A 27,778-nucleotide genomic window follows, 5' to 3' on the forward strand; every position below is an offset into this window, starting at 1 on the left:
GCCTTGGTACAGAGGGCTAAAGACCTTGTGAAACTATAACTCCTGTGATTCCATAGTCTTGAGCTTTGGTACAAAAGATCTTGTGAAACTATAACTCCTGTGATTCCGTAGTCTTGAGCTTTGGTACAAGAGGCTAAAGACCTTGTGAAACTATAACTCCTATGATTCCATACTGTTGAGCCATGGTACAGGCTAAAGACCTTGTGAAACTATAACTCCTGTGATTCCATACTGTTGAGCCTTGGTACAGAGGGCTAAAGACCTTGTGAAACTATAACTCCAGTGATTCCATAGTCTTGAGCTTTGGTACAAAAGATCTTGTGAAACTATAACTCCTGTGATTCCGTAGTCTTGAGCTTTGGTAGAAGAGGCTAAAGACCTTGTGAAACTATAACTCCTATGATTCCATACTGTTGAGCCATGGTACAGGCTAAAGACCTTGTGAAACTATAACTCCTGTGATTCCATAGTCTTGAGCTTTGGTACAAAAGACCTTGTGAAACTATAACTCCCATGATTCCATATTGTTGAACTTTGATACAGACGACCTTGTGAAACTATAACTCCTGTGATTCCACAGTGTTGAGGTTTGGAACAGAAGGTTTAAGAATTCGTAAAACTATAACTTCCCATGATTCCATAGTATTGAGCTATCACTATGATAGAGAAGGCGAAAGACCTTGTAAAACTATAACTTCCATTCATTCCACAGTATTGAACTATGACAAGTTCCATTAGAACTGCATCCAAACTTAAGTCTACAAAAGTTTGTGCTATCATCAACTTCTTTTTCCAAGTTAGGCCTCTATTACGATACACTATTATAGCGCAATTATTCCACTTTAACATTTCTGGTTGAGTTTTGTAGTTTGGAGATCCATGCAGTTTGACGCCACTTTAACAGCCAGAATTCAATGCCATAGAATCCTGGGAACTGTAGTTTGTTTAGGCATCCAGGTCTGGACAGGAAATTCATTCAGGTTTCATATACACTTAGCCTTAAAGTATTTTTGTACTTTTCTGATGTCATGCTGAATACAAAGTTGTGTGTATGGAATCATTAAAGAAAGCAAAAGCATGCTCATCAGCATGTTTGCAGAGCTTCATCATTCTTGCCATTCTGTCTCTGCCCTGGAGGCTTTTCATACTACACAATTACAACATAGTGATTCCACATTAACTGCCACAGTTTCTTTCTGCTGAGCTTTGTAGTTTGTTGAAGCACTGCTCTGTATGGAAAATTCCCCTGAAATATAGCTTACAGGGCCTGCTATTTATTGGTGGTTCCCATCCAAGTACTAACCAGGGCTCACTCTGCTTAGCTTCCAAGTTCAGATGGGGTCAGGTGCCTTTAGGGTATTTGCTCTACAAAAACTGATGTACTGGCTTACGACTCCCATCATATGTAGCTACCATGTCTTTGATTATAGAAGTTATGTGTTGGACTACCAGTCCCATAATGCTTTAACTCCATGGCAGCTGAGTGATAAAAAAACCTTTTTTTAATTGATACCATTTGCAGAAGTAGAAGTCGGGAGAGTTGTTTGTGGCCTTCTGGACTTTGTTTTTGTCTTATCTCCCTGCCCAATTCCTCAAGCCAGGAGAGTTGCTTTGCTCTTTATCTGTATGTTTCGTGGTCACTTGTTGACTTTTGACAACCCCATGAATTTAATAGAGTATTTCTTACCCAAGGAATATTCAGGTGGGTTTTGCCAGTTCCTTTTTGAAATATAGCTTATACCTCTTGACACTGCTGCAAAACTATAGCCATTCATTTCATTTTTCCTTATGAAAAAGTTACCAGATATAGGCCTGGTTATTTCTGGACAGCACAATGGGAATCGTGCAGCTTGCCAAACTTTTTGCAGCCCTATCTGACTTTACCCCACCCAATGCCAGTTGAAAGTGCCTTTTTCCATCCAGTTATGAATGCAAAGATGTTTCAGAGCCATTATACCTTGTAATTTTTACTTTATTTTTTTAAACAACCAGATGTTGATTACTTACTTATTTATTTATTTGCAGTTTTTATATTCCGCCCTTCTCACCCCAAAGGGGACTCAGGGCGGATCACAATTCTCACATACATGGCAAACATTCAATGCCATTAGACATACGACACACACAGACAAAGACACAGAGGCTATTTAACATTTTCCAGCATCTGGCTTGGCTTCACGAGGGTATGCTCAATTCACGCCACAGGGGGAGCTGCTGCTTCATCATCCACTGTGACACCGAGTCCTTGATGGAATATTTCCTCATCTTCTGCATGCATGCTGCTGGACATTTTTATGGTGATGTAAATTAGTTAAATTAGCATCCCCGCATAAGTGCTCCCTAAATTTTCCTACTTGACAGATACAACTCTCTTTCGGGTTGCTTAGGTAAACAACGAGCTAGGCTATTTAATGGTCGGGCACTCAATCCAACCCAGATTGTAGTGATTTATTGTAGCTGACTACTGACCAGCCCAGGTTGATTCCTGATTTTGTGTTGTTTGTTCTTTTTCTTTTCCTTTTGTGGATAGATGGGGCAGGGACATGTCCCTGTATATTGTAAACCCCTGTGCATGCTGCTGCTGCTGTGCTAATTTTATATAGAGAGGCAATGAAGAATTGACTTTGATTTTCTTTCGCACCTTTCTTTTCAGTATTTCCAAGTCATATGGCCCAAGATTGTGGAGGTGGAAGAGTAGTTTGGCCAATGAAAGAGCATTGCAGTACAAGACCGGGGATTGCATTCATGGATTCACAGTCAACCAGGTAATATATTACTTTTTGAAGAGTTTCTATCTCATCTTTTCTAGCACAGCAGGTTAAACTACCAGCTACTGAAAATCTTGTCGACCGGAAGATCCGCAGTTCGAGCCTCAGGTTGGGGTGAGCTCCCGCCATCAGCCCTAGCTTCTGCTCACCTAGCAGTTCGAAAACAGGAATGTGAATAGATAAGTAGGTACCACTTAGGCAGGGAGATAAAAGGGGCCCCTGCAAAGATGCTGGCAGAATTTGATTGGGAAGGCGTCTATGGACAACAGCATTCTCGGCTTGGGAAATGGAACAACATCACCTCCCCTTGGCCTAGTCGAGCACAGCCTCCAGATGCCGGAGATGAAAAGTGAGAAGCCTTGCCTCTTTCTATGTACTGTCTTTCTTTGTTGTTAATTGTGTAATGACATTGAATGTTTGCCATATATGTGTTCTGTATTCCGCTATTAGTCCTCTCAGGGAGATAGAGCGGAATATAAATATATTATTATTATTTTATTATGACACAGCAAACAAGATAGATATGCTGGATTTCATATCACAAAATCACAAGTCGAACACTTCCCAAGTGTCTAGGACTGTGTGATGTATTTTCGGATGATGTGCGCAGATCCCAGCAGGGTGGCCTTTTGCAGCTGGCAGATCGTGATTTTGTCAATGTCTATTGTTTCCAAATGCCGGCTGAGATCTTTTGGCACGGCACCCAATGTGCCCATCACCACCGGGACCACCTGCACTGGTTTCTGCCAGAGTCTTTGAAGTTCAATCTTGAGGTCCTGATAGCGGCTGAGTTTTTCCTGTTGTTTTTCGTCAATGCGACTGTCACCTGGGATGGCGACATCAATGATCCAAACCTTGTTCTTTTCCACAACTGTGATGTCTGGTGTGTTGTGTTCCAGAACTTTATCAGTCTGGATTTGGAAGTCCCACAGTATTTTTACGTGCTCATTTTCCAATACTTTTGCAGGTTTGTGATCCCACCAGTTCTTTGCTGCTGGCAGGTGGTATTTGAGGCATAAGTTCCAATGAATCATTTGGGCCACATAGTTGTGCCTCTGTTTGTAGTCTGTCTGTGCAATTTTCTTACAGCAGCTGAGGATATGATCAATGGTTTCGTCGGTTTCCTTGCACAGTCTGCATTTTGGGTCATCAGCTGATTTTTCGATCTTGGCCTTAATTGCATTTGTTCTGATGGCTTGCTCCTGGGCTGCAAGGATCAGGCCTTCTGTCTCCTTCTTCAGGGTCCCATTTGTGAGCCAGAGCCAGGTCTTCTCCTTATCAGCTTTTCCTTCAATTTTGTCAAGGAACTTTCCATGCAGTGTTTTGTTGTGCCAGCTGTCAGCTCTAGTTTGTAGTGTGGCTTTCTTGTACTGGTTTTTTGTCTGCTGTGCTTTGAGGAGTTTCTGATTTTTGACTTCAATCAAAGCAGGTTCTTCACTTTGCTTTATTATTGTTGTTGTTGTTATTATTATTATTATTATTATTATGATGTTCCTGGTATTTAGGATAATCCAGTGTTTTTTTTCTTCAAGGATGTTGTGAGTGATTGAAAGATATAAATCTTGGTAGACAACTTGGGCAGGTTTTTTCTCCGCATAAACTTTTCTATCACATAACTCCTGTAGTCTATAGGTTATTTCTAGGGGAGAACGTATCAAGAATCCTTCTGTCATATATAAGGGCATTCTTAATCAGGAATCCCTGCATCTTCGAACCCATTGTATTATTATCATCATTATCATAATAATAATTGATATTCCACTTTTTATCTCTTAAAAGAGACTCGAATCGATGAACAATACTAAAAACAATGCAACCTGAAACCCTGAAATAGAATTAAACAAGGGATATTAAAAACAAACAGTTAAAACCATTTAAAACTTAGTCAAATACACATGAACACATGGGAGTTATTTGTTGTCTCACTGCATTCTGTCTGAACTGAGAGTAAATTATAAAATACAGCCAGCACTTTCTCACCTATTACACAGTTTGGGGATTTTTTAAAATTAGAAGCTGGGCTGGCGATAACATTAAATTATTTTCTTAAATGAACACACTCAACAAAAGAGAAGAGTTCAATCTATTTAAACAATCAATTGGAGACGAAAATCACCTTGAAATTTCAGGCTTGTAAAGTAGTTTTAGTTCTATAGTGCATTTGTGTGCCATTTTCATCTTGAACAACATTTTGGGTAAAATGTGGCAGTCCTTAAAGCAATAACTAGATAGCAAAAATACAACTTTAAAAAGCAAATGTGATAGAACTGTGTTAAAATCTCCATGATAAAGTTTTGCTGGGTTCATCTTTGTCAGTAAACAATAAGGTAAGAATTTTTGCTGAACAACTTTATAGGAACGTGTTTAAAAAAAAAAAGGTTGGCCTTATGAAGAAAAGCCTAAGGGTCATTAGCCTGTTTGTTTTTAGTAACTTGTTAAAAAGCTGATATGTTGCTTTCCTCTGTTGCCAACAAATACAAGAGGCAATAGTCTCAAACGTAAGAACACATACCAAACAAGAACATGAGAAATAAACATGCCTCTAACAAGGGAAATAAACATGCCTCTAACAAAGGATAGAAGCAGCATGTAATATTTCAAAGAATGTTAATATCAACACTGCAGGCAGAGATAACAAATAAACCAGGCTCAATTACCACAAAAATGCCCTGAATAGTATTCCACTAATTTGTAACATAGATTAGCCTCTTAGAAAATGACTACATTCCATCCTAACTGGATAAAAAAAGAAAGTGAAATGGAAAGAGAATAATAATTATACATTTCATTTGTTACCTGCCTCTCCTAACCTTTAAGCCTTTACATAATTTATCCATAATGATAAGATAGGCATTTCTTTTTGTTGGATTTTCGGAATTTAACAAACCAATGTACAACAACAACTATAATAATTTGATTTGTTACTTGCCTCTCCTTAAGGCTGTTGGAGTTCAACACAGTTAAATATAATGATGATGATGATGATGATGATGATGATGATGATGATGATGATGATGATGATAATAATAATAATAATAATAATAATACATAGACCATTAAAACACATATATTCAAAGACACAAAATATTAAAATACATTAGGGAAAATATTTTTTTTAAAATACAGCCTGCACAAACAATACCTCCAATAATAATACATTTGGAAATCTTATATAGCATAATGACTACACACTTTATAAAGCCAGAGTGGTGTCGTCATTAGAGTGTTGGACAAGGACCCAAGAGACCTGGGTTCAAATCCTCACTTATCTGTGGAAATTCACTTGGTCATCTCACATTCTCTCTGCCCCAGAAGAAGGCAGTGGCAAACATTTTCTGAAGAAGTCTTGTTAAGAAAAATCCATGCATCACAGTAGCTGTAAGTCAGAAAGAACTTGAACAACACATAACACCAAAGACTAAAGTGCAGCTTACTGCATAAGGTCATCACGCTCTGGGCCAAGCAACTGTTTCCGCTTTTCTATGCATCATTTCTGGGCTGTAACAAATAACTCTTTAACTGTGGCTTTGCTGTTTGTGCTTAATGGAATACGTGTGTTTTCCCTCCTCCCAGGTGACAGCTGTGCCTGAGTTATTCTTAACTGCAGTTAACCTCAGCCATGATAAGACGGGGGCCAAGTATTTGCACGTGGCACGAGAGGATTCCAATAATCTATTCAGGTAAACAGTGCTGCACTTAAATGATCTCACAGGGTGGTTATGAGGGTAAACTAGGGCACATCCTTGTTTGCCCCTTGATCGCTTTCGAGGAAAGATAGATCCCAGCTTTAATACTTGTTGCTGGATTTCAAGTGGATTTCAGTGTCATTTTATTTCTCAGGGAGGGTACTCCATTTTGGAGCCCAAATTATTCTTGCAGGTAGATAACTCTTGCAGGTTAAGAGAGTGCAGGGCAACATTGGAGCATTCCTTTCATATACTTTCCCCTCTCCAAAAAAGGCAATTTCTCCATGTTTTTAGACCTCTCTGCTATTTTTCCCCAATGAGATGTGACTGGAAGCTGAATTCTGGGCCACTTCTTGTTATGGGAAAAAGTCCTCTCCTGGGCCTAAAATGACAGTGACAAAATATCTCCTAAGGGACATTTTGGACCAAATTTTTAATTTACATAAAATGAAATTAATAGTTTGAGGGGGCATGAGAAAGACAGGATGGCCTCCAGACTGCATTTTGCACACTTCTGTTTAGCTCTAACAATCAGGTCTGTGGTTTCAAGGACTATAAGTGTGAACGTGCTGTTGCAAGGAAATACTTAAAACACCACATGTCAACTGTTTTTCAAGAAAGCAGGAAAAACCCTGTAATCACAAAGTACATATGGTATGCTTCCCACTGAAGTTATCAAGTTTCCATTGAGGATGAGCAAAGTCCTAGATGGGATATAACTCTAGGAATCTCTAGTTCACCAGTGCAACTTTATGGTATACTGGGACTGGGAGTCAGGTACTTTAACGGTGTTCAGTCATATCTGCTGTTGCAGGTAAACATAGTCCTGCGAGTAATGTATCTTCTGCGGCTATGGGATCTTAGCGTATATAGTAATTGTTATGTTTACATTTTTGCTGTGTTGAGTTTCACCCTCCAGTTTCAAACTTCAGCACAACAATGTGTCATGTGTAATTGTTTTGTCAACGCCAAATGAAATACACACTAGGCTTATGGACTGACATTTCTTAAAAAGTGGGGGGAATGTCCAGCTGCTACAGGTTTGCGGTGTAGAGCTGACTCCACTGAGTCAAATATTTTCTGAGATCTCAGCAACATCACAGTGTTCTCTGTCTTCATTTTCAATGGAGAAAAATCAAAGAGTATTAGCAAAGTATTATCAGGATTGCCTACTTGTCTCTGACAAATTCAAAGAAACCATCAAAGATGGCTTCGTTAAAAACATCTGTAAACCTTCAGGGGCCAGTGGAGACAATAGTTCTTTCACAGTGGAGCAATCGCAAATGGCAGTCTTTAAATGAGCTATCCAAGGTGCTGAACTTAGCTACCAAACTTGTTCAGAGCTTTGGATAGTTCCATAAAGTTCAGTAGACCCCCAGCCCAGATACACCTACCTGCTGAATTGGATACCAGCAGTCCTCACTGTTGAAAATTCTGCCCAAATAGTAGTAGCATATTACTTTTATGTGTTTGGTTTCTTTCTATCTGTGACTCCCAAGCATTTCTCTGTTCTTCTTTCAGTGTTCAATTCCGTACCACCCCTATGGATAGTACTGGGGTCCCTCATATTCTTGAACACACTGTACTTTGTGGGTCACAAAAATACCCCGTCCGAGACCCCTTCTTTAAGATGCTAAACAGATCGCTCTCTACTTTCATGAATGCATTTACAGGTGAGGAAATGAGACTGAATAGCTTCTTGGGTTTTTGCTGTGTGTAAATGATGAATTGCATATGTGTTGGGAATCTCTTGAGTGTCCTTCTGATTGCTAACTCCAGTGCTGAGTGTCAACTTGCCAACATGATTATAGTTATACAGAGCATTTAGAAACCAGGCTGGGGTTATCAACATAGATTCAAGGAATACAATTTAAAATAATTGATACATAGGGTTAGCCTTCCAAGTGGTGGGAGTTGGGTTGGATTGAGATATGTTTCTTACAAAACATACTACAAAATGTAGTGCTTTTCTTGTCTTGGAGCTGGAGTTTTGTACGTTGGGGGACCTTAAAGTTTGAGAGCCATGGAATTCATTTCTTCAGATAATATCTCTAGAAACTTTGTGCTTAAGTGGTACAATTTTGACAAGTTAAACATTGACATGTATCTGAACAGTAACCATACAGGAAAGGATGATGTGGCATGTTTTCTGTATTAACTGAACTATAGAAACCATTAATTGGTGTGTACATATATTCAATTATTTTCTGTACAGCTAGTGACTACACACTCTACCCGTTTTCCACCCAAAATCATAAGGATTTTCAGAATCTTCTGTCTGTGTACTTGGATGCTGCGTTTTTTCCTTGTTTGAGACATCTAGATTTCTGGTAAGACCTCACATTTTGTCAGCTGTACATGATGGTGTAATCCAAAGGAATATTAACTCGTTTTCCTGTATGTCTTAATTCTGTTCAGGCAGGAAGGCTGGAGGTTAGAACATGAGAACCCAAAAGACCCACAAACACCATTAACCTTCAAAGGAGTTGTTTTTAATGAAATGAAGGGTGCATTTGTAAGTCCTTTTTGATTATTTTGTTCATTTCATTCAGTGCTGCCGCTTGGGGACATTTGTGTTTCAAAATTGAAATGTAAACGTTTGAAGTAGACCAAGTTTCACAGTCATAAATGTTAAGCTAGTAGTGGGTGGAATAAAAATGATTTAAGGGTAGCTTTTTAAAGCTAGTTTTATGGTACATCCTGCCTCAGGCCTACTTCTTTTCACATTGGCGAGAAAGCTCAAATGTGATGATCTGCATGTCAACCTGAGGAAAGTTTCAAGCGTAAAGTACTCTACTGATCCTGTGCTGTTCAGCATTTTTCTCATTTATGGATGAGGATGGGACCTTCTCAAAGTTAAAAGATTTCTCCATTTTACCGATGAAGCAAAGTTGTACTGTAGGAGCAAGAATCAAAATTCAAAGTGACCTTGATGGAATGGATCAGTGGGTCCAAGACAGCAAGATGAAAAGCATATACCCCTATATCTAAGTTTAGATAATTATACAGCCAGCCTTCCAGCTTTGCAAGTTTAAAACTTGTGGATTTGATTATTCAGGCTTTGAGTAATATGATCTCACTAGGAATCTCTAGCTCAGCTTCTGTTATTCTGTGATCAACTTCTACCAGAAGTTGACCATAGAGCAGGCATGGACAAACTTTGAACTTCAACTTCCACAATTCCTAACAGGTGGTAAGGTGACTGGGATTTCTGGGAGTTGAAATCCAAAACATCTGAAGGGCCGAAGTTTGTCCATACTTGCTATAGAGCTTTGCTGGGGGACATAGAGATTCCTGGAAAGAAAACTTCTCTAGGAATCTCTAGGTCCTTCAGCACAACTCTGTAGTCAACTTCTGGTAGAAGTTGTACTTGAGACCTAGGCCCTATCTACACTGCCATTATAATGCATGTTCAGTGTAGACTCATAATGCAGTTCTGTGCAGTTAAATTGCATTATATGAGTCTACACTGACCATATAAATAATGCTGTTCAAACTACATCATTATCTTACATTAGACGAGGAAAAGGAAAAGGCCTGAGGCTGTTAGGAATTGTGGGAGTTGGAGTCCAAAACACCTGGAAGGCCCAAGTTTGTCCATGCCTGTTCTAGAGTAACAGTGGTCACCAGGACATTGGGATATATGGAAATATGGAGTCGTGGTTTCAAAAAGGCTGAGCGTATTTAGCTGAGAGGAAGGAAAGGACACATATATGGAAAGAAATGATACACAATATCTTAAGATCTATCTTGCCAGTATGTAGAAATTGCAGGGAATCGGGTTTTCACTTAATTTGGTGTCCTTGGCAGAGAATTGCAAGAAATGCAATTGAGCCCCATTGCCTTAAGATTTGGTAGTGTGCCTAAGAAACCTGGGTGTTTTCTGCCATTTTTAAAAGAAAGTAGATGTTGCCCAGTTAATAGTGTGAGACACAAATTTTTCTGGTGAGTGTTTTTTATTCTTACTGAAATATTTCTTTTAAGACAGACAATGAGAGAGTATTCTCTCAGCACCTTCAGAACAAACTCCTCCCTGACCACACATACGCAGTTGTGTCTGGTGGCTATCCGCTAAATATTCCTGATCTTTCCTGGAAACAGCTGAAGGAGTTTCATGCCACACACTACCATCCCAGCAATGCAAGGTATGAAAAGTCTGTTCAGAAAATGGAGAAGGACCAGGGTGCCTCATTTGTTAATGCAGTGAAGGGAAAGAGAAGTATTTCTATTAAGTTGGATATGAGGGAAGTTAGATGCAATGAAAATTCTACTTCTGGTTTTAAAAACGACAGATACAACTTGAGTGTCCCTTTTCCAAAATGCTTGAGACCTTTTAGATGTTGGAGTCTAAACACAACATTCATTTATATTCCATATATACCTTATGTACTTAGCCTTTAATATTAATGTCAAACAATAGTTTGATGTTTATGTGCATGACACACAATTGGTGTACATTAGAACATCAGAATACAAAGCTGTCACTATTTCAGCCAGTGTTGGATAAGGGATGCTGAAGCCACGTTCTTTGATGTTAAATGCTGAAATCTGTTGCAAATGAGCCTTTGTTAGATTTAGGCTTTTTGATGTACTGGTAGTAATCACCTTGCATCCAATTACAGGTTTTTCACATATGGTAACTTTCCATTGGAGCATCACTTGAAACAAATCCACGAGGAAGCCCTGAGTAAATTCCAGAAAATTGAATCAAATACTGCTGTCCCGCCACAGCAACCCTGGGAGAAGCCTGTGAGTATTTGCTTGGTTGTGAACATGTCTGCTCTTTTTCTTAGAAGTAATTGTGTCATATGGTAAGATGTGTGTGTGATTGGACAGCAAGTGGCTTGCAGAGCATGTCTTACAGTTATCTGTAGGCATCAATTGAAGAGAACATTATCCCAACTGGGGACATACTTTCCCGCTTGGGAGAATGAGTGGACTAAGGTGGGATCCTATGGTTATCTCTGACAACCACTTCTCCTTCTGAGCCTCTTCTACAATTTAGAAGCTAAGCAGGATCAGCCCTGGTTAATACTTGAATGAGAGACTTCCAGTGAATACTAGGCTTTATTTCAAAGGAAAGAACTGGAGAAACCACATTAGAGAATTCCTTGTTTAAGAAAATCCTATGAAATTCATGGAGTTGTCATAAGTCAACCCTTGACTTGAAAGCACATATGCACAGACAAGGAGAACGCTGCTTTATTTCCACCTTACACTTTGGATTTTCATTCACAGAGAGAACACCATGTGATATGTGGCATGGACTCATTTGCTACAGATTCCAAGAAGCAGACAATGGTCAGCGTCAGCTACCTCCTGTCAGAGTAAGTAGATTGGAATGCGACGAAGTGTGATAATACTGTACTTACTCAAATCAAACATTCACCTGTTTTTGGTTAAACACCTTGCCAAAATTAGGGTGTGCATTGGATTCGTGTAATATGGTAATGTTAGTGTTGAGCCAAAGCAATAGGAGAAGCTGCTTCAGGAGCACCTGGAGCTCCTATTTGATGAATGTCATCTGTAATTTAATTGACATAGATCAGTGCTATGTAATCCTGTGATTTGTAGTTTGGTGAGGCATTCGCACTCTTTGGCAGAGAAGGCTCAAGGCATTATAAAGCAACATCTCTCATGACTCCATAGCATTGAACCAAGGCAGGTAAAGTGTATTCATTCTACAGCATAGGTTTTCTTTTCCATTGCTGGAAGTTTTGGTGGTCTAACACTTTAGATCTTAAAGAAGGAATTCCAAGCAGGCAGCAGTTGTAATGGCTATGTTACAAAGAGTGCACCATTTGCTGCTGTACATTGCATTCTTTTTTTGTTTCGGGGTTTTGACAAATGAGGTGTGCATTAGGTGTGCATTAGATTTGATGGCACATTAGGCTCGAGTCAATATGGGTATTTGTTATTTCCAGTTGGAAGCATACTCCTGTTATGAAAGCCTTGAAATAGACTGTGCTGTGATTTTATGTGTGTGCAGTACATCTGTACAGGGCTAGTTTGTGAGTGGTATTGGCCATATTTGGAGTACTTGGCACTTTTAATAAGCTTTTGAAATGGAAGGGCAATTGTAATTTTACTGTTTAGAGGGCTAATTTATATTATAGCTTTGAATGAATATTTTTGAATTCCGTCTTTCTCCAGGCATTCCCAAAAAACAACCATATGAAATAGTTAAGATAAAAGAGAGCTATAAGTACAGTAGAGTCTTGGTTATCCAACGTAAACAGGCCGGCAGAATGTTGGATAAGTGAATATGTTGGATAATAAGGAGAAATTAAGGAAAAGCCTATTAAACATTAAATTAGGTTATGATTTTACAAATTAAACACCAAAACATCACGTTATACAACACATTTGACAGAAAAAGTAGTTCAATACACAGTAATGCTATGTAGTAATTACTGTATTTATGAATTTAGCACCAAAATATCATGATGTGTTGAAAATATTGACTACAAAAATGCGTTGGATAATCCAGAACGTTGGATAAGTGAGACTCTACTGTATATTACTTGATCAACCTATTGCTTGATAAAACTGCTTATGGGATAGTGGTGGTAGTTTTACCTCGGCTTGGTCCTTCATATGAACCCAGGGCAGAATGGTGGTAGAATGTTAGTCAAAAGCATTGATGACAGAGCCACAATTTTATTATTATCATCATCAAAATATTGATTATATTGTATTCTCCACTGATATCCTAAACTTTTCTTAATATGTTTGTGTATTTTTGTTTTATTTATAGCATTACCGATACTTTTGAAACATTTACGCTAAACTTGCTGTCCTCTCTCTTGGTTGGTGGCCCCAATTCTCCCTTTTATAAAGCTTTAATCGAGGCTGGACTGGGAACAGATTTCTCACCTGATGTTGGGTAAGTGTGGTGCCTTCCAAAACAGAGCTCTTTCCACAGCTTGAATTTAGACTGGGCATTTAAAAGAGGAGCAATCTTCACTTTGTTCTTTGCATGGGACCTTATTTAGCCTTATTTATCATGAGATGTATAGGGAATTTTGAGATGGAGTCAAGTTTTGTATATACTCGTATATAAATTGACTTCTTGTATAAGTTGAGGAAAGGTTTTGGAACCAAAATTATGGATTTTGATATACTTCTAGATAAGTTGTGGGTAATTCTGTGGAAAGAAGGTATGCTTTGCTGCCAACTGCCATTTTCCTGTCCAGGCATTAAAAAAGGCCAGAAGTGGCATCATGAAAGATGGAGTAGAAGAGAAGTTGCTTTTAGGTTCTCCCAAGAAGGAATAGGCTCAAGTAGTTCTGAAAGGAGTTATTGATGCACCATTTTATCTCTTTGCCTATCTGTCCTGGGATATAACTATGTCAAAAGCCATCTTCCCAAAGTCTGAAGCTGCGAGAAAGCTGTTCATTTTGTGGACTTTTACTCCTAGAAACCCACAGGCACTGAGAGGTATTTTTTCCAAGATTTCACAGGAAGCACTTTTGCTCATATTCCTTTCTCCCTGTATTGTAGGTTTAATGGCTCAACACGAGAAGCTTATTTCAGCGTTGGCCTTCAAGGGGTTTCTGAGGAAGACATTGACACCGTGAAGGAAATTATTGCCAGAACTGTTGATGAAGTTATTGAGTAAGTATTGTCTGTGCTTCTCCTTCCCCTCCCAGTCCCAAATTTGTATTGCTTGTTTAAAACGTTTGGAGAAAGCCTTAGATTTGGCTCATGTGATCCTGAAAAAATGACCCTATTCCTATGTTGTATTAAATTATTATTAATATGGTTTTTGAATGCGGCTTATAACTTTGATTATCTTTGGGACATTGCGTTTGTTTTAAAGATATATATCATGTATTTGATTCAATAATCTTCAGAGAAATTCTGGTACATTTAATGATATATTGATCCCATCAGGAAATACGGAACAACTAATAGCAAAATTGCTGTATGAACTGGGAGTGATTTTTTTTTTCCTATTTGAAGACATTAAACAATTTAGTCAAACAATTCAGGTGGCTTTGTTGTTTGTTTTTGTGATTTTGGAGAAAAATTAACTATTTCTATTTTAATTTATCAAGGGATGGTTTTGAGGATGAAAGAATTGAAGCCCTGCTACACAAAATTGAAATCCAGATGAAGCACCAGTCAACTAGCTTTGGGCTTGCCTTAACTTCAGTAAGTGTTCTTTCTTCATAAGTGTCTTGCATATGATCCCTCAGAATTACGGCCAAACGTCTCTAACATAATGCCTTCCAGAAGTGTCCATTATAACTAGGATGGTATTCTTTTCTACCAAAAAGGCTCTGAACATCATAGCCATTTGACTAAATTCCAAGGTCTGCTTTGTGAATTGATATTTTCTGCATACCTGAAACTGGTTTGGTGGTATTTCTTGAACAATGGATGGAACAAATGGAAGTTGAGAACATGCAGTTTAGTTTTTAGAGGTAATCTTACATCTTTAGAACCATCATATGACAAACATGATCTTGGCTCAAAAGTTTTCAAAACTAAATGTATAAAAGAGTTTTGTCCATTATGTTTATTGGTCCTATATTGCTTTGACTATTTCCCCTTTTTAACTTTCATACATGTTGAGTATCCCTTATCTGGAAATTTGAAATACTCCAAAACTATCCATGTGGACTGCTAAAATAATCACACCTTTACTTTTTGATGGTTCAGCACTCACACTTCGTTTCATACATGAAATTGTTAAAAAATATGTATGATTTCTATATAGAATATAAGTATAAACATAAATTATGTTTAGACTTGCATACCATCTCTGAGATGTCTCATTATGTGTATGCAAGTATTCCAGAATCCAAAAAGAAAGAAAGAAAATTCTGAAATGCAGAACATTTCTGGTCTTATGCTTTTTGAATAATATATATATTATTCAAATACCAATTGTGGTATGTTTGCCACTTTCACATGAAACTGACCTGTCTTTATTCCTCTCTCCTTACTTTCATCCTTCAAGTATATTGCTTCCTGCTGGAACCACGAAGGAGATCCCGTGGACCTTTTGAAGATTGCTGAGAAAGTGTCTCAGTTCAGGCAGCACTTCAAGGAGGATCCAAAGTTCCTTCAGAAGAAAGTAAAACAGTACTTCAAGGTGAGATGCAATAATGGTATGAACCTACATCAGTATTAAATAATTGTATGAACAATTCAGGTCAGAGTTCCAAAGGTTCGTCTCTGGCAGTTATCAACCCAGGGGTGTTGATGGATCCAGAGGCAATCAATAAATGCCTAAAATAAAATAAGTAATTACAATCCTCATAAAATGTAGGATAAACCTTTGGTCAATCACATGTCAGATATCATTAGTATCATGGCACTAAGACCCCATTGCTTCTTTACTGATTGGGAAAGATCAACATGGATCTGAGCATAACCTCCTGCCCTACCATCCACAATGTATGCCAAGAGACATGGAATAAAGGTTTGAATCCCTTTCTGCCCTTAGAAAAGCTTGCTATGGCATGCTGAAGCATTGCTTCCCCTTGGCATTCTTCTTATGCTACCCATAGCCCTGCTCCTGACAGAGCTCTAAGATAAAACTCCTCACTGCTTTGTTGCCCTACGTTCCCAAGAGCTGTGTCTTTCATATAATGACACTTGTGGCACTTCGGAATCTTCTAGGCTCTTACGTCGCCTTCTGAATTCTCCTGCTGCCATTAGTTGTAATAAAAGATTCTGTCTGAATGGCAGTGTTGAAATAAGGTTCAGTTACTTTGTTCATCCGGCTTCTGCATATGTAAATCAAGGGAGATTGCAGAGAGCAAAAATATATTTGACAGATCCTACATCTCCTCATAGTATTTCCTTTATTTGCCTTCATTTACTTTCTAGTTGTACATATATATAAATGTAGTGAGAAATACATTTCTTATCATAAAATCAGGAAATCAATAGGATAATAGAAAATCCTATTGAAATGAACAACTTCTGTTGGAAGTTATCAAAGAATCACTTTGAAGCTGCTTTGAGCCTCTTTGTGGAGAGAAGAAGCGGGATATAAATGAATATAATCATAATAAAAATGTATTGCAAATACATACTATAGAATTACATGGAGGACCCAGAATATTCCTGGAAAGGACATCATTTGACAGATGTGGGTACAGGACTCATTATGTTCACATACACACACCACTGAACAAAAGACTAATAGTTTACAGTATAATTTTTCTAGAAAAAGCAGCACTTCCCCCATTGCTTCTGTACTGATGTAATTGAAGAGATAACTTGTACCAATAGTTGAGCAGGGTTGGGAGGAAAGCGAAACCCTCTTCACTTTGACCTTTTTCTTCTTTGACATGGCTCTGGGCAAAAGGATAACCCCCATAGATTGACATTATCAATGAGTCCAGACATGTCTTTCTATGAGAAACAAAGAGCGATGGAAGAAGCAAAGCTGAAAGAGAAGGTTGAAGCTCTCTCTGAGGCAGAAAAGAAACAAACCTATGAAAAAGGTTAGTATATTTTATCTCCTTTTCACTGGAAAAATGATCTTTCCTTAATATGATAATGTCCAGTTTTGTGGAATCAAAATTCCTGTCATTCTTAGCCAACAAGTCTGTGTTGTTTAGGGTAGACCAGATCTGTCCTCCAAAACAGGTAGGTGATGAATTAGGAAAGAGTGGTAATGGGATTTTAATGGTAGATACTCAGAGGGTGCATCTACACTGTAGGATTAGAAACCAAGTTACCTGCTATTAAATCCTGGGATTTGCAGTTTGGTGAGGCACCAACATGGCAGAGAAAACCAAAGGCCTTGTAAAATTACAACTCCCATGATTCTGTAGCATTGGGCTTTGGAAGTCAAAATGTTGTCAGACTGCATGCTTACTATGGTGTAGATGCACTCTGAGATTCCGTGTCAGACAAGATGGTTTTTCGGGAGGAAAGTCAATAATGATAAAGATTGACAGGCCGCCTTCAATTTATGCTCTTTGTATTTTATAGAAGCATTTAGAAATCAAACCTGGGTTGGGTAGGAATATACATAATCAGTAGCAGTTTGGGAAATATTTTCCTTCAATGTGTTTCACAGACCTGAACTGCTTTCCAGCTTCCCTGCCAAAGAACTTGACTGATGTTGGCTACTTACATCCAAACTGCTAAGTAACATTCTGTTTTGTCTGCCAGGATTGGAGCTGCTGGAGCTTCAGAGCCAACAGGAAGACACATCTTGCCTCCCAGCTTTGAAAGTTTCAGACATTGAGCCTAGGATTCCATTTACTGAACTGGAGGTGGCTCGTACAGGTTAGCCTTACTAAAAAGCCTTGGGTGGTTGGGTTAATAGGAAAATGAATGGCTGGGTTTCTCAAGTGTTCATGTTGGCCTGCAATTTGGGTCATCCAAAGCCATGCTGATATAGAACCTCCTAAATGGGTGGTGGGATGTGTGTCATATTCGTAGCTCTTGCCTATGGGTTTAGGCTTCTGGAAACACACTTGGTTTAAACTATACAGAAGTGAAAGTAGATTTCAATGCAAGGTCAGGTTCTCAGACCGAATGAACATCTGTGAAAGGACCCTTTGCTTTACACCTTTCACGATCCCTTCTGCTCAGTTTGTGGGGAAAAGAAATGAGGCAGGGACAGCTTGGGGGAGGTTTGGACTTTTAAATGACCCAAAATATTATTTGTTCGTTTGTTCAGGTTTTTCTTTTTTGCTTGTTTATAACAGATGATGTCCCTGTCCAGTACTGTGCTCAGCCCACAAATGGCATGGTGTATTTCAGAGCGGTTTCCAGCCTAAACACCCTCCCAGAGGAGCTCCGGCCTTACGTTCCACTTTTTTGCAATGTCATCACCAAGTAAGAAACTTGTGTGTTCAAGGTTATTGTGTGTTGAAGATGAACCCTTCCAAGAAATTGTTAGGGGGGTGGTTCAGGTTATCCTTGCCATGGTTTATTTTTAGATTTAATGTGGTTTAGTTTGTTTTAGATAAGAGTTGGGTTCCACGTTGTCTCCTTCCTTCATCCATACATCAATTGAAGTCTTACTTGTCAGGACAGTGGAGGAGATAGGAAAAAAGCCCATTATTTTCCTAAGGATATATTTTCAGTTTTTCAAGCAGTATCTCTCCCTTCATTCCTCCAAGTTTCCAGGACTGCAGTTGGCTTCTAGGATTACTCTCTTAGGGAAAGCAAGCAGGTGAAAATCCAGTTGTGCATGTTTGCAGAGCAAGTGGAGCACAATTAAGTCTAAAGAAGCGGGACTTGATTTAGATAGGGTTCTTACTGGCAAAGAGAACATGCAGCCTACAAGGAATTCGGTCTCCCACCCTCTCGTTCCCTTTTCCTTTTTCAGGATGGGATGTGGAGCTCTGAGCTACAGAGAACAGGCTCAAGAAATAGATCTGAAGACTGGTGGCCTTTCCGTTGGCCCTCATATCACTGCAGATGACTCCAGTTTGGACATATATGAACAGGTGAGTCCCCAAACACATAAAGAATAAAATAAATTTCCATGGGCATTTTATAACAGTTTGCTCAGTAATCTGGTCTTATTTGCCCCATTTATTAGGGTTTGCTCTTCTCTTCTCTGTGCCTGGACAGAAATCTGCCTGACATGATGCACCTTTGGAGTGAAATATTCAACCAGTAAGACCTTTTTTTTTTTTAAGAGGGATTACTTATTTTGTTGTAAATACTCAATTTCTTGGTTGTGTGTGTGTCAGAATGATATTTTAAAGTACTGTACTTTTTGCAGTCCCCATTTTGAAGATGAAGAACATTTCAAAGTTTTGGTGAAAATGACAGCTCAGGAGCTGTCAAATGGAATTCCTGATTCTGGACACATCTACGCTTCCATTAGAGCAAGCCGGACCCTGACTCCTGCAGGAGAATTGAATGAAATGTTCAGTGGCATGGAGCAGGTAAAACAAAGGGAAGGGCTCAGAGTTAATATCCTGATCAGGTCCATTTTGGAAGTGAAGTAGGGGATGGGCTTGGTTGCAAGAAAAGAGATTCCACCCAAGCATTAGGAAGAACTTCCTAATGGTAAAAGCTGTTCAGCAGTAGAATATGCTTCTACCTTGGAGGGTAGCGGACCTTCCTTCTCTGGATGGCCATCTGTCAGGCGTGCTTTGATCATATTTTCTTGCATGGTCTTTTCCAACTCTATGGAAATACTAGAGAAGTCCAGGTATAAAAAGGAATCCAGCTTGAAGCCCTAGAGAGCCATTTCAAGTCAGAATATACAGACACACAATGATGACACGTGCATGAGACCCAGGAGGTTCTCTGAGGGTCTTGGCACTTCTGTAGTCATCTCACTTTTTAGTGGTGTTTCCATATGAACACATAACAGGAAATAAAAGTTGTATTTTGTATACTTACATTTGAATCTATTAGTAGCTCAAGACTGATTTCTCTCCCTCCCTCTCTATCTATTCAGGTGAAACTGATGAAGCGAATTGCAGAAATGTCTGATATCAAGCCTGTGCTCCGTAAATTGCCACGCATCAAGAAGTACCTCTTAAATAGTGATAACATGCGGTGAGAAGACATTTCTTCGTGTTCATGTGATGTTCTGGATTTTGAATGAACTCCAGTGCAAGTGGTTCTTCCACAGATCCAGAGTGCTGACATGGAGCCTGCCACAGCAGCAGTTCCTTAAGAACAGCAATTTCCTTTCCCTTGAAATTATTTGGGAATTTCAAGATGACATTTTTAAAAACTAACAATGCTATGATTTTAGGATAAAGTCAGCTTACTAAAGATAGAAACTTGCTTAGCCATCTTTAATATTCTATAGTGAGGAAAAGAAAAGTAATCTCTTTTTATGATTATGTGTGTGTATGTGTTTGAATGAAGTTTGGGGTGAAATTCTTTTCAGGGGAAATTCTAGTTTTGATAAAGAGACATCAGAGGGTGGGGAGACCACTCTGCAGCCTGGACAGATGTTGCAAAAAGGGGAAATCATCCCATGGACCGTGCTTTCTGATGCAAAGAACATTTTATTTCTTGTAAATATGTCAGTTTAGTATTCAACCAGACATCTCTTATTTTTGCACAGATGTTCAGTGAATGCCACTCCTCAGCAGATGCCCAATGCGGCAAAAGCAATAGAAAAATTCATAAAAGGCATTGTCAGGAGTAAAAAGGAAAGGAAGCCTATCCGTCCACATGTAATTGAGGTAAATTGAGTGATTCCATTTAAAAAATTTAAAAGCTGATAAGCTTTGCTAGCTTGTTTGAATGGAATTCATAAATACATCTTGTGAAAGGACTGCCCTTTTCCTTTATACAGTATAGGTAAAATAATGCATATTGTTTTTTTTCTACTTTAGCTCTTTCCCTGGGAAGTCTAGATATCTGAACTATACAGCACACATAATAAGGGGACCCTCTGAGTGTGTATTTTGGGTTTTGGGGAGGAAATTATATTTTAAATTTGTCTGTATTCTGTTGCACCGTGTTCATTCATGTGAAGAGTGAATCCAGCATCCCTCCTGTTGTTGGACTACAAGTCCCAACCATCCCTTCTGGCATTGCTGGTGGGAAGGAAGGCATAAGGTTTCAGTCCAGCAACATGTAAAGGTCTGCATGATTCTCACCTATATGATATATAGCAGCCCTTCCTAACCAACAGAAAGAGAGCTGCGTTTGGATCTAACACACTTCTCCAGGAGAGTGCTATTTCCTTCTACTGAGCTGAACTTTTCAAAAGAGAGAGCAGTGGGTTTGCTACCTATTAAGGAGAGGGAAAGTAATCAGTTGCAAAGTCAGAATTTGCTGTGAAGAGGGAGGAAGACCACTGAGAAATAATGGAGAGGCATGGCAGAAGGGAAAGACTGGCATGGAGTCCCAGACTTTCCACCTTACTTTTGTATCAGGTATTAACATTGGCTATATTGTAATCTGATCTCGCTTGTCTTGTGGGATGTAGAGGTAGTGTTATCCTGAGCAATAATATTTACTATTGGTATTTTTGGACATTATTGCCATACAGTGATTCCCAAACTTTGGTCATCCAGGTCTTTTGGACTTCAGCTCGCAGAGGTCTCAGCCATTTTGGTCAGAGAATCTTGGAGCAGAAATCCAAATCACAAGGAGGGACAGTTTGGGAATCCCTTCCCTAACATAAGTAATATAATAAATAGAAGGGGAAATAGCACAGATGATTCAGTAGAAGCCTGAGTGGATCTGTGGTGTATCAATGGAATCTTGTCTTCCTAGAAACCTTCAGATCCCAAAGCTACTGGCAGTGAAGTCCTTGGTTCCACCCAGATTACAAGGAAGCTAATTACGGTGAGTCTGGATTATTTGGTTTAGAGTGTAGTGGTTGTTTTTCCCCTGTGTCTCGTCAGGCATAGTTACCTTGAGTTCATTGGGGTGACAGCTAAAATCCTTCTTTTAAAACAGTGGTTCTCAACCTGTGAGTCTCTAGGTGTTTTGGCCTACAACTCCCAGAAACCCCAGCTAGTTTACCTACTGTTAGGATTTCTGGGAGTTGAAGGCCAAAACATCTGGAGACCCACAGGTGGAGAACCACTGTTTTAAACAATTACTTTTGGAGAGGTTGAGGTAATGAAGTCTCCCTCCCTGCAGTTCTTGAAGCCTTGAATGGCAGCATCATTTTAAATTTATGATCTGCTCTATACTGGCTTTTCCTCCAGACATTTGGTTTACACACTAATGGTTTTAATTTAAAAAAAAACAAGGATAAACCCCTTATTTTTTTATAATTACTGCCCATAGTTTTGTAATTACTGTCTACTACTTTTAAAGGAGAAAGTGTGGAAATTAAAGTGTGGAAATCACCTGCAATAAAATTGAAGCCTGTCTTCCTGAGCCTGGGCTCTTTTAGAACTTTCAATTTCCATCATCCTCAGTAAGCCCGGAGGGTGGAGGAGTTGTTTCTAGTACATTCGGAGACTGTCAAGTGGGAGAAGGATGTTTTGAGTGATTAAAGTGATCTTGTTGAGCATGTCCTTGCACTCAGATAACTATTGCTGGACTTCCATTTGGTGTTCTTGGATGGGCACCAAGGGAGTACTGTCAGATCTCTATCAGAGGGGACATACTCAAAATATGTTATGTTTCTTTCCCCAGGATCCCACCTTCCAGCCTTGTCAGATGAAGACTCATTTCCTGCTTCCCTTTCCCGTAAATTATGTTGGTGCCTGTGTACGAACGGTTCCCTTCACATCCCCAGACTATGCAAGGTAGGACAGTGAAAAGTACTATCGAATGGCAAAGACAGAACACGTATTGTGACTTCAGAAATAGTTGGAGCTTACATCTCTTAGTAACTACTAGTCACAATGCCTATATATCACCTTCTGTATCAGAAACGGTCTGTTGTTACGTGATTTCAAGGTGTTTCTGACTTATGACACTATTGCTTGAGAGTGTGTCTTGCCCAAGGTCACCTGAGGGCTTTCACAGCTGGGTGGGAATTTGAACACTGACCTCCAGAATTGTAGTCCAGTAATCACTCCACTGCCTCGCACTAGCTTCTATATCCAAGTACTAACCAGGCCCAACCCTGCTTAGCTTCCGAGATCAGACAATCAGGCGTGTTTAGGGTGGTATGGCCATAGGCACTAGCTTCTATATGTCAGTTGATGGTAATGCAATTTCATTTTTATTTTGTTGGCAATAGGCAATCGGCTGTCTACTGTGTGGACAGAATGTTGGGCTAACCAGATCTTTAATCTGATCCAGCAGGACGCTTATGATGATCTTATTAATAATATAAATGATTGTGCCTTCCAAATAATGGCAGCCCTGATGAAAGAAAGAGGAAACTGCCTCAGAGAGCAATTGCTGCAGCCCTTAGCCAGTTTCCACTTTGTTAGTATCTTGTTCAGCTCAGTGTGAGCTAGTTTATGACCTAAGATTTAGCGGTAGAATACTGTCCCATTTCTGATGTTGAGGAAAGATTCATTTGCCATTATTGTTTGTTTCTGTATGTGGATTAAGGTGGGAATGGGGAAACCTTGTCCTTGGCTCAGTGAGAGGAATGTTGACTTGAACTGCAAAGGTTGGACTGTTGATGAAGTTAAAGGGAGTCGCAAGTAGTTCTTAGATGCCTGTACCTCCAGGTAGTATGCACTCCAGGCCTCACTCAATATGAGAGTCAGGATTTTCCCTCCCTGTCTGCCTCACATTGCATCACTATCTGCTCATCATTCTTGTAATCTGAACCAAGACCATCTGGAAGAGCAGAGGTGCTGTTGGTTTCAGAAGCATCCTTTTATGTTCCCATCTTGGCTTCCCATTCTTCAATGGCAGTAAAACATTGTTTTTGAACTAGTTGCATCCATGCCTCTCCTGGCACTTAGTGGAAACAGGTACCACCTCTGAGGCAGCAAAGGTGGGATGGGAGAAGCCTTTTGCTCACACTTGCTCTCTTTCTCTGTTCCAGCCTTCGAATTCTTGCCCGTTTAATGACAGCCAAGTTTCTACATACAGAAATCAGAGAGAAAGGAGGTGCCTATGGTGGTGGTGCACAGCTTGCCCATAATGGCATATTCAGTTTCTACTCCTATAGGTAAGTATTGGACAGAGTGAGGCTGAGTTGGACACAAACTATAATTTTACATTTGTCAGGTTGCAGACCAGAATTCTATACCATTGCTGTGGATTGCCAAATACAGGTGGTCAAAGTATTTCTGATTCAAGTGGAATTTGTGTCCCCCCCATGTGACTTGTACAGAAAGCAGTTGATCTAGAAAAGATCATCATAAAGCCAGAACAAGACAGTTTGTGATAATATTATTTGGGAAAAGAAACGTCACTGTTTTCTAACTGCCTTGACTTTTAGGGATCCAAACTCAATGCATACTCTGAGTACATTTGAGAAAGCTGCTGAATGGGCCAAAATGGGCAAATTCTCCCAGCAGGACATTGATGAAGCCAAACTCGCTGTGTTTGCAGCTGTGGATGCCCCCGTGGCACCGTCTGACAAAGGTAGGAAGCCTCTCTCCTCAAACTGCTGGACCTAATGAATGAAAGAGAGACTCTTCTTAAATGGACCCACCTAAGTTTCCATATCCTTATAGTCTGTTTGTTGGTTGTTGGTTAAATCACATTTACTTTGAGCAAGTTTGGCACCTCTGTTCCTTCACGACATTTAATTGCAGTTGGGAAGGATAAAATGATGGTTAGGAGGACACCAAGTGATGCTCCCTTAATTTGTTGTGTTTTGGAGACCAGAGAAAGACACCAGTCATTGCTCAAGTAGCACAATGGGAGAAATGGAAGAGAACTTGCATAATTATTGTGGAATATGCATACTGTCATTGCTTGACATTTATGCTTAATAAGCTGTCTATATCTTTTTCTGGAACAATCCATTGAAATGACTGAAATCAACTTCATGTCAGCATTTTCCAGGTGAAATGTAGCAACTGAAATGCATGCCAAGATACCCCACCTGTTGATACATTTTATATTTATGCTAAAATTCCTAAAGTTGGGGTATTAATTTGCACTTATTTTAGTTTTATGTACCTAGTTTTAATCCTTTTATACTGGTTTTAAACCACTTCATTGGATGCGTTGCAATAGCAGATTCCCAGATTAGTGTTTTACACCTTATTTTTTTGGTTATTTAATATTTAATGTTTATTTTATTTTAAGTGATATTTGTCTTTACTGTTCTAATATAGCACAAATCCTATGTAAAATCATACTGTGTATTTTTGACATTAATACTGAAATCTGAAATATATACAGAATGGGGACATGATTTTATCTGTTTAAATTATAGCCCCTGTATGATTTCTGTTACACATAAAAGATTTTGCATTTGACTATTTCAAAGGAAATGAATGATTCAGAATTGGTTGCATAATTTTTATGTTCTGCATGCTTTTCTCAGAAGAGTAAATCAGGAGTGAAGCAAGTTAAAAAATTATTCAGTTTAAATTTATGCTTTGAAAAATGAATGTGGATGTGTTGCCATCTGTTTCTATTCTTGAGGGTTATGTGAACAGTTAACACATGAATTCTGCTGTATAGGGATGAATAACTTCTTGCATGGAATCTCTGATGAGATGAAGCAGCGGCACAGGGAACATCTTTTTGCAGTCAACAAGGACAACCTGATAGATGCAGCCAATAAGTAAGTCAAATATATCTGTCTGAAATAAGCGTGGGTATTCTAGAAATGTTGAGGTCTCCAAGAAGGCAAAAGGGGAGAATGTACCATGTGGATGTATTAATGTATAGAATTAGATCTTAGTATGACACGTAACAGTACTAAATCAAGTTGAACTAAATAAGTCTGATGTGTGACAATGCTAGGCTGGATCCCGATTTGGTTATACTGAAATTAGTGATATTTAAGTTATTCATGACTAATCTAAATCCCACTATTTTAGTAAGTTTGCAAGTACAACCTCATAGTCCTGTGGCTGTTTTTGTCACAGAAGATTGTTCACTGTTGCTCCTGTATTAGTTACTGCTCTAGCCTTGCCTTTTTCCAAGTTTTTGTTGGAAACAAGCTCAGTTCTAGTGATGAGTTTGCATTCAATGTGACTGGAACATTGTCACCCCCAATGCATCTCTGCACTCTCCTTGTGAGTCACTTTTGTGAACATGCTTCCTTTCAGTCTGGAGGCATATGTTGCGTAGTGACTCATGTAAAACAAATGGGCTTTCCCCATAAAAACTGTTCCTCATTTGACATAATCTTAAATGAAAACCTCTTGGAGAACAAGAAGGAGGGCTCTCCCAGGAGATGTTAAATTTGGGGTGGGGGTGGGGGCAAGCGCTGTAGGCTTTGCATTTTGCCATTGCTTTTGCCTTAGGAGAATGGACAGATCCAAATAATTTTCTGACACCAGCCGTGGGGAAACTCCTGACCCACTGTTCTTCTGCCCTGCTTCCTGGCATCTGACTTGTTTGTCACAATTACAAGTAGCATCAAGTTCTGTCGAGCAGTTGGCATTGTTTCCTCCGTTCCAGCACCATGGCTTCCTTACCGTTTACTGCTTCCTGGTTGTAGTTCTTTGGATGTAATCATCAAGCATCAGCTTCACAGAAACTAACAGAATGGCAAAGAGGAAGGAGTAACTAGTCTGCAATAAGCAACGGAGGAAGGCTGACAAATATTGTCATATAGCTAATGGAGAGAGGAACAGGAAGCAATTAGGGTGGCGGTCTAATTGCTGAAATCTTCCGATGCAAAGTCCTTGATCAATGTGCCTTGAGGCTGTATGCATGCATAACTGAGCAGAGGACAGCTTTGTGATATTAAGCTCTTCTCTGTCTCTCACCTCAGTAATCCCAATTAGATGTGTATAGAAAATCTGTTCTCAGAAAATATTTACTTTTAAGCAGATAAGGGGATAACCTCCTTTATGTCAGAATACAAGCCAATGTATAGGGATGTTACCTCATATTTGCTGGAAACAAACCTTGTACAGGTTAGGGCAATTATCCTTTTTATTTCTAAGGTTCTTTTCCACCATAGTGTGGTTGTGCATTTCTATCAGAAAGAGAGGCCTTTATTCTTTGGTTACTCTTGACTACAGTAGAATCACATAATAATTTGCATTTTATAATGCCCCCTTTAATAACTGATTCAATCAGTGTCTTTGAATTAGGAGTAACCAGTAGGATTTTAGCCAGAAGCAAAGAAGACATGAAAAGAGTTGCCCACAGCTCAAAAATTAGCTAATGAATAGGCAAAATTCCCCCTTTAAATGCCTGGACTATAAACTGAAACTAATGAGGGATTTTTTTGTTGCTTTCAGGTACCTTGTAGCTGGGAAGAGCACAAGAGGACTGGCTATGCTTGGGCCAGAAAACCCCAGTACTGCCAAAGACCCTTCATGGATCATACGATGATGTTTGCTGTTGTCTTGGCGTCGAGGATATCAAACCAATTCACGTGACAAGTACCAAATGACTTTGAAACCCCATCTCCCTTTTGAAAGTGCGATTTAGGACAAGAAGCCATTTCCACTCCATTGTTTTAAAGAGCTTGGAATTGCTTTTTACCGAAGAAAGATTTTTGAAATGACACCCATCTTTCTTTAATCTTGCAAGCTTCAGGTCTTGATTATGATTGTAACTGCATCCTGTCAGAGCCATGGTTTGTTCTGACCAACTGATTATGTTTTAGCTACATCGTACGTTGGAAAAGCACAGAATGACACTGTACAGTGGTTGATCGTCAATCATGTCCAACTGAAAGAATATCACGTTTTTAACTAACTCTTCTGGGGACTGACATTCTTCTGTACTCACCCTTAAATACTCTTTGTCTCAACTTCGTGCCATTAAATATTTCAACCCTTGATGAGTAGTTTATCATGGGAGTTATCTTTCACATGAGGTGACACTAAAGACAGAGATGAAAGA

The 27,778-nt window shown here is 39.2% G+C and overlaps 1 protein-coding gene across 1 annotated transcript; it reads left to right on the forward strand.

Annotated features, from left to right (window-relative positions):
* Positions 1-2,651: 2,651 nt before the first annotated feature.
* Positions 2,652-27,714, forward strand: pitrm1 (pitrilysin metallopeptidase 1). Its single transcript, XM_003221948.4, has 26 exons — positions 2,652-2,765; positions 6,342-6,448; positions 7,976-8,127; positions 8,670-8,784; positions 8,873-8,969; positions 10,439-10,599; positions 11,077-11,203; positions 11,693-11,781; positions 13,212-13,340; positions 13,958-14,071; positions 14,515-14,611; positions 15,423-15,557; positions 16,782-16,920; positions 17,597-17,713; positions 18,139-18,268; positions 18,765-18,885; positions 18,981-19,057; positions 19,167-19,332; positions 19,854-19,954; positions 20,475-20,595; positions 21,638-21,709; positions 22,514-22,626; positions 23,832-23,957; positions 24,231-24,376; positions 25,430-25,532; positions 27,169-27,714. The coding sequence occupies exons 3-26, from the start codon at positions 7,998-8,000 to the stop codon at positions 27,260-27,262; spliced, it is 2,820 nt and encodes a 939-aa protein (XP_003221996.2). The 5' UTR covers positions 2,652-2,765; positions 6,342-6,448; positions 7,976-7,997; the 3' UTR covers positions 27,263-27,714.
* The last annotated feature ends 64 nt before the right edge of the window (positions 27,715-27,778 follow it).

This window comes from Anolis carolinensis, chromosome 6 (assembly GCF_035594765.1).
Source record: "Anolis carolinensis isolate JA03-04 chromosome 6, rAnoCar3.1.pri, whole genome shotgun sequence".
Taxonomy (NCBI): domain Eukaryota; kingdom Metazoa; phylum Chordata; class Lepidosauria; order Squamata; family Dactyloidae; genus Anolis; species Anolis carolinensis.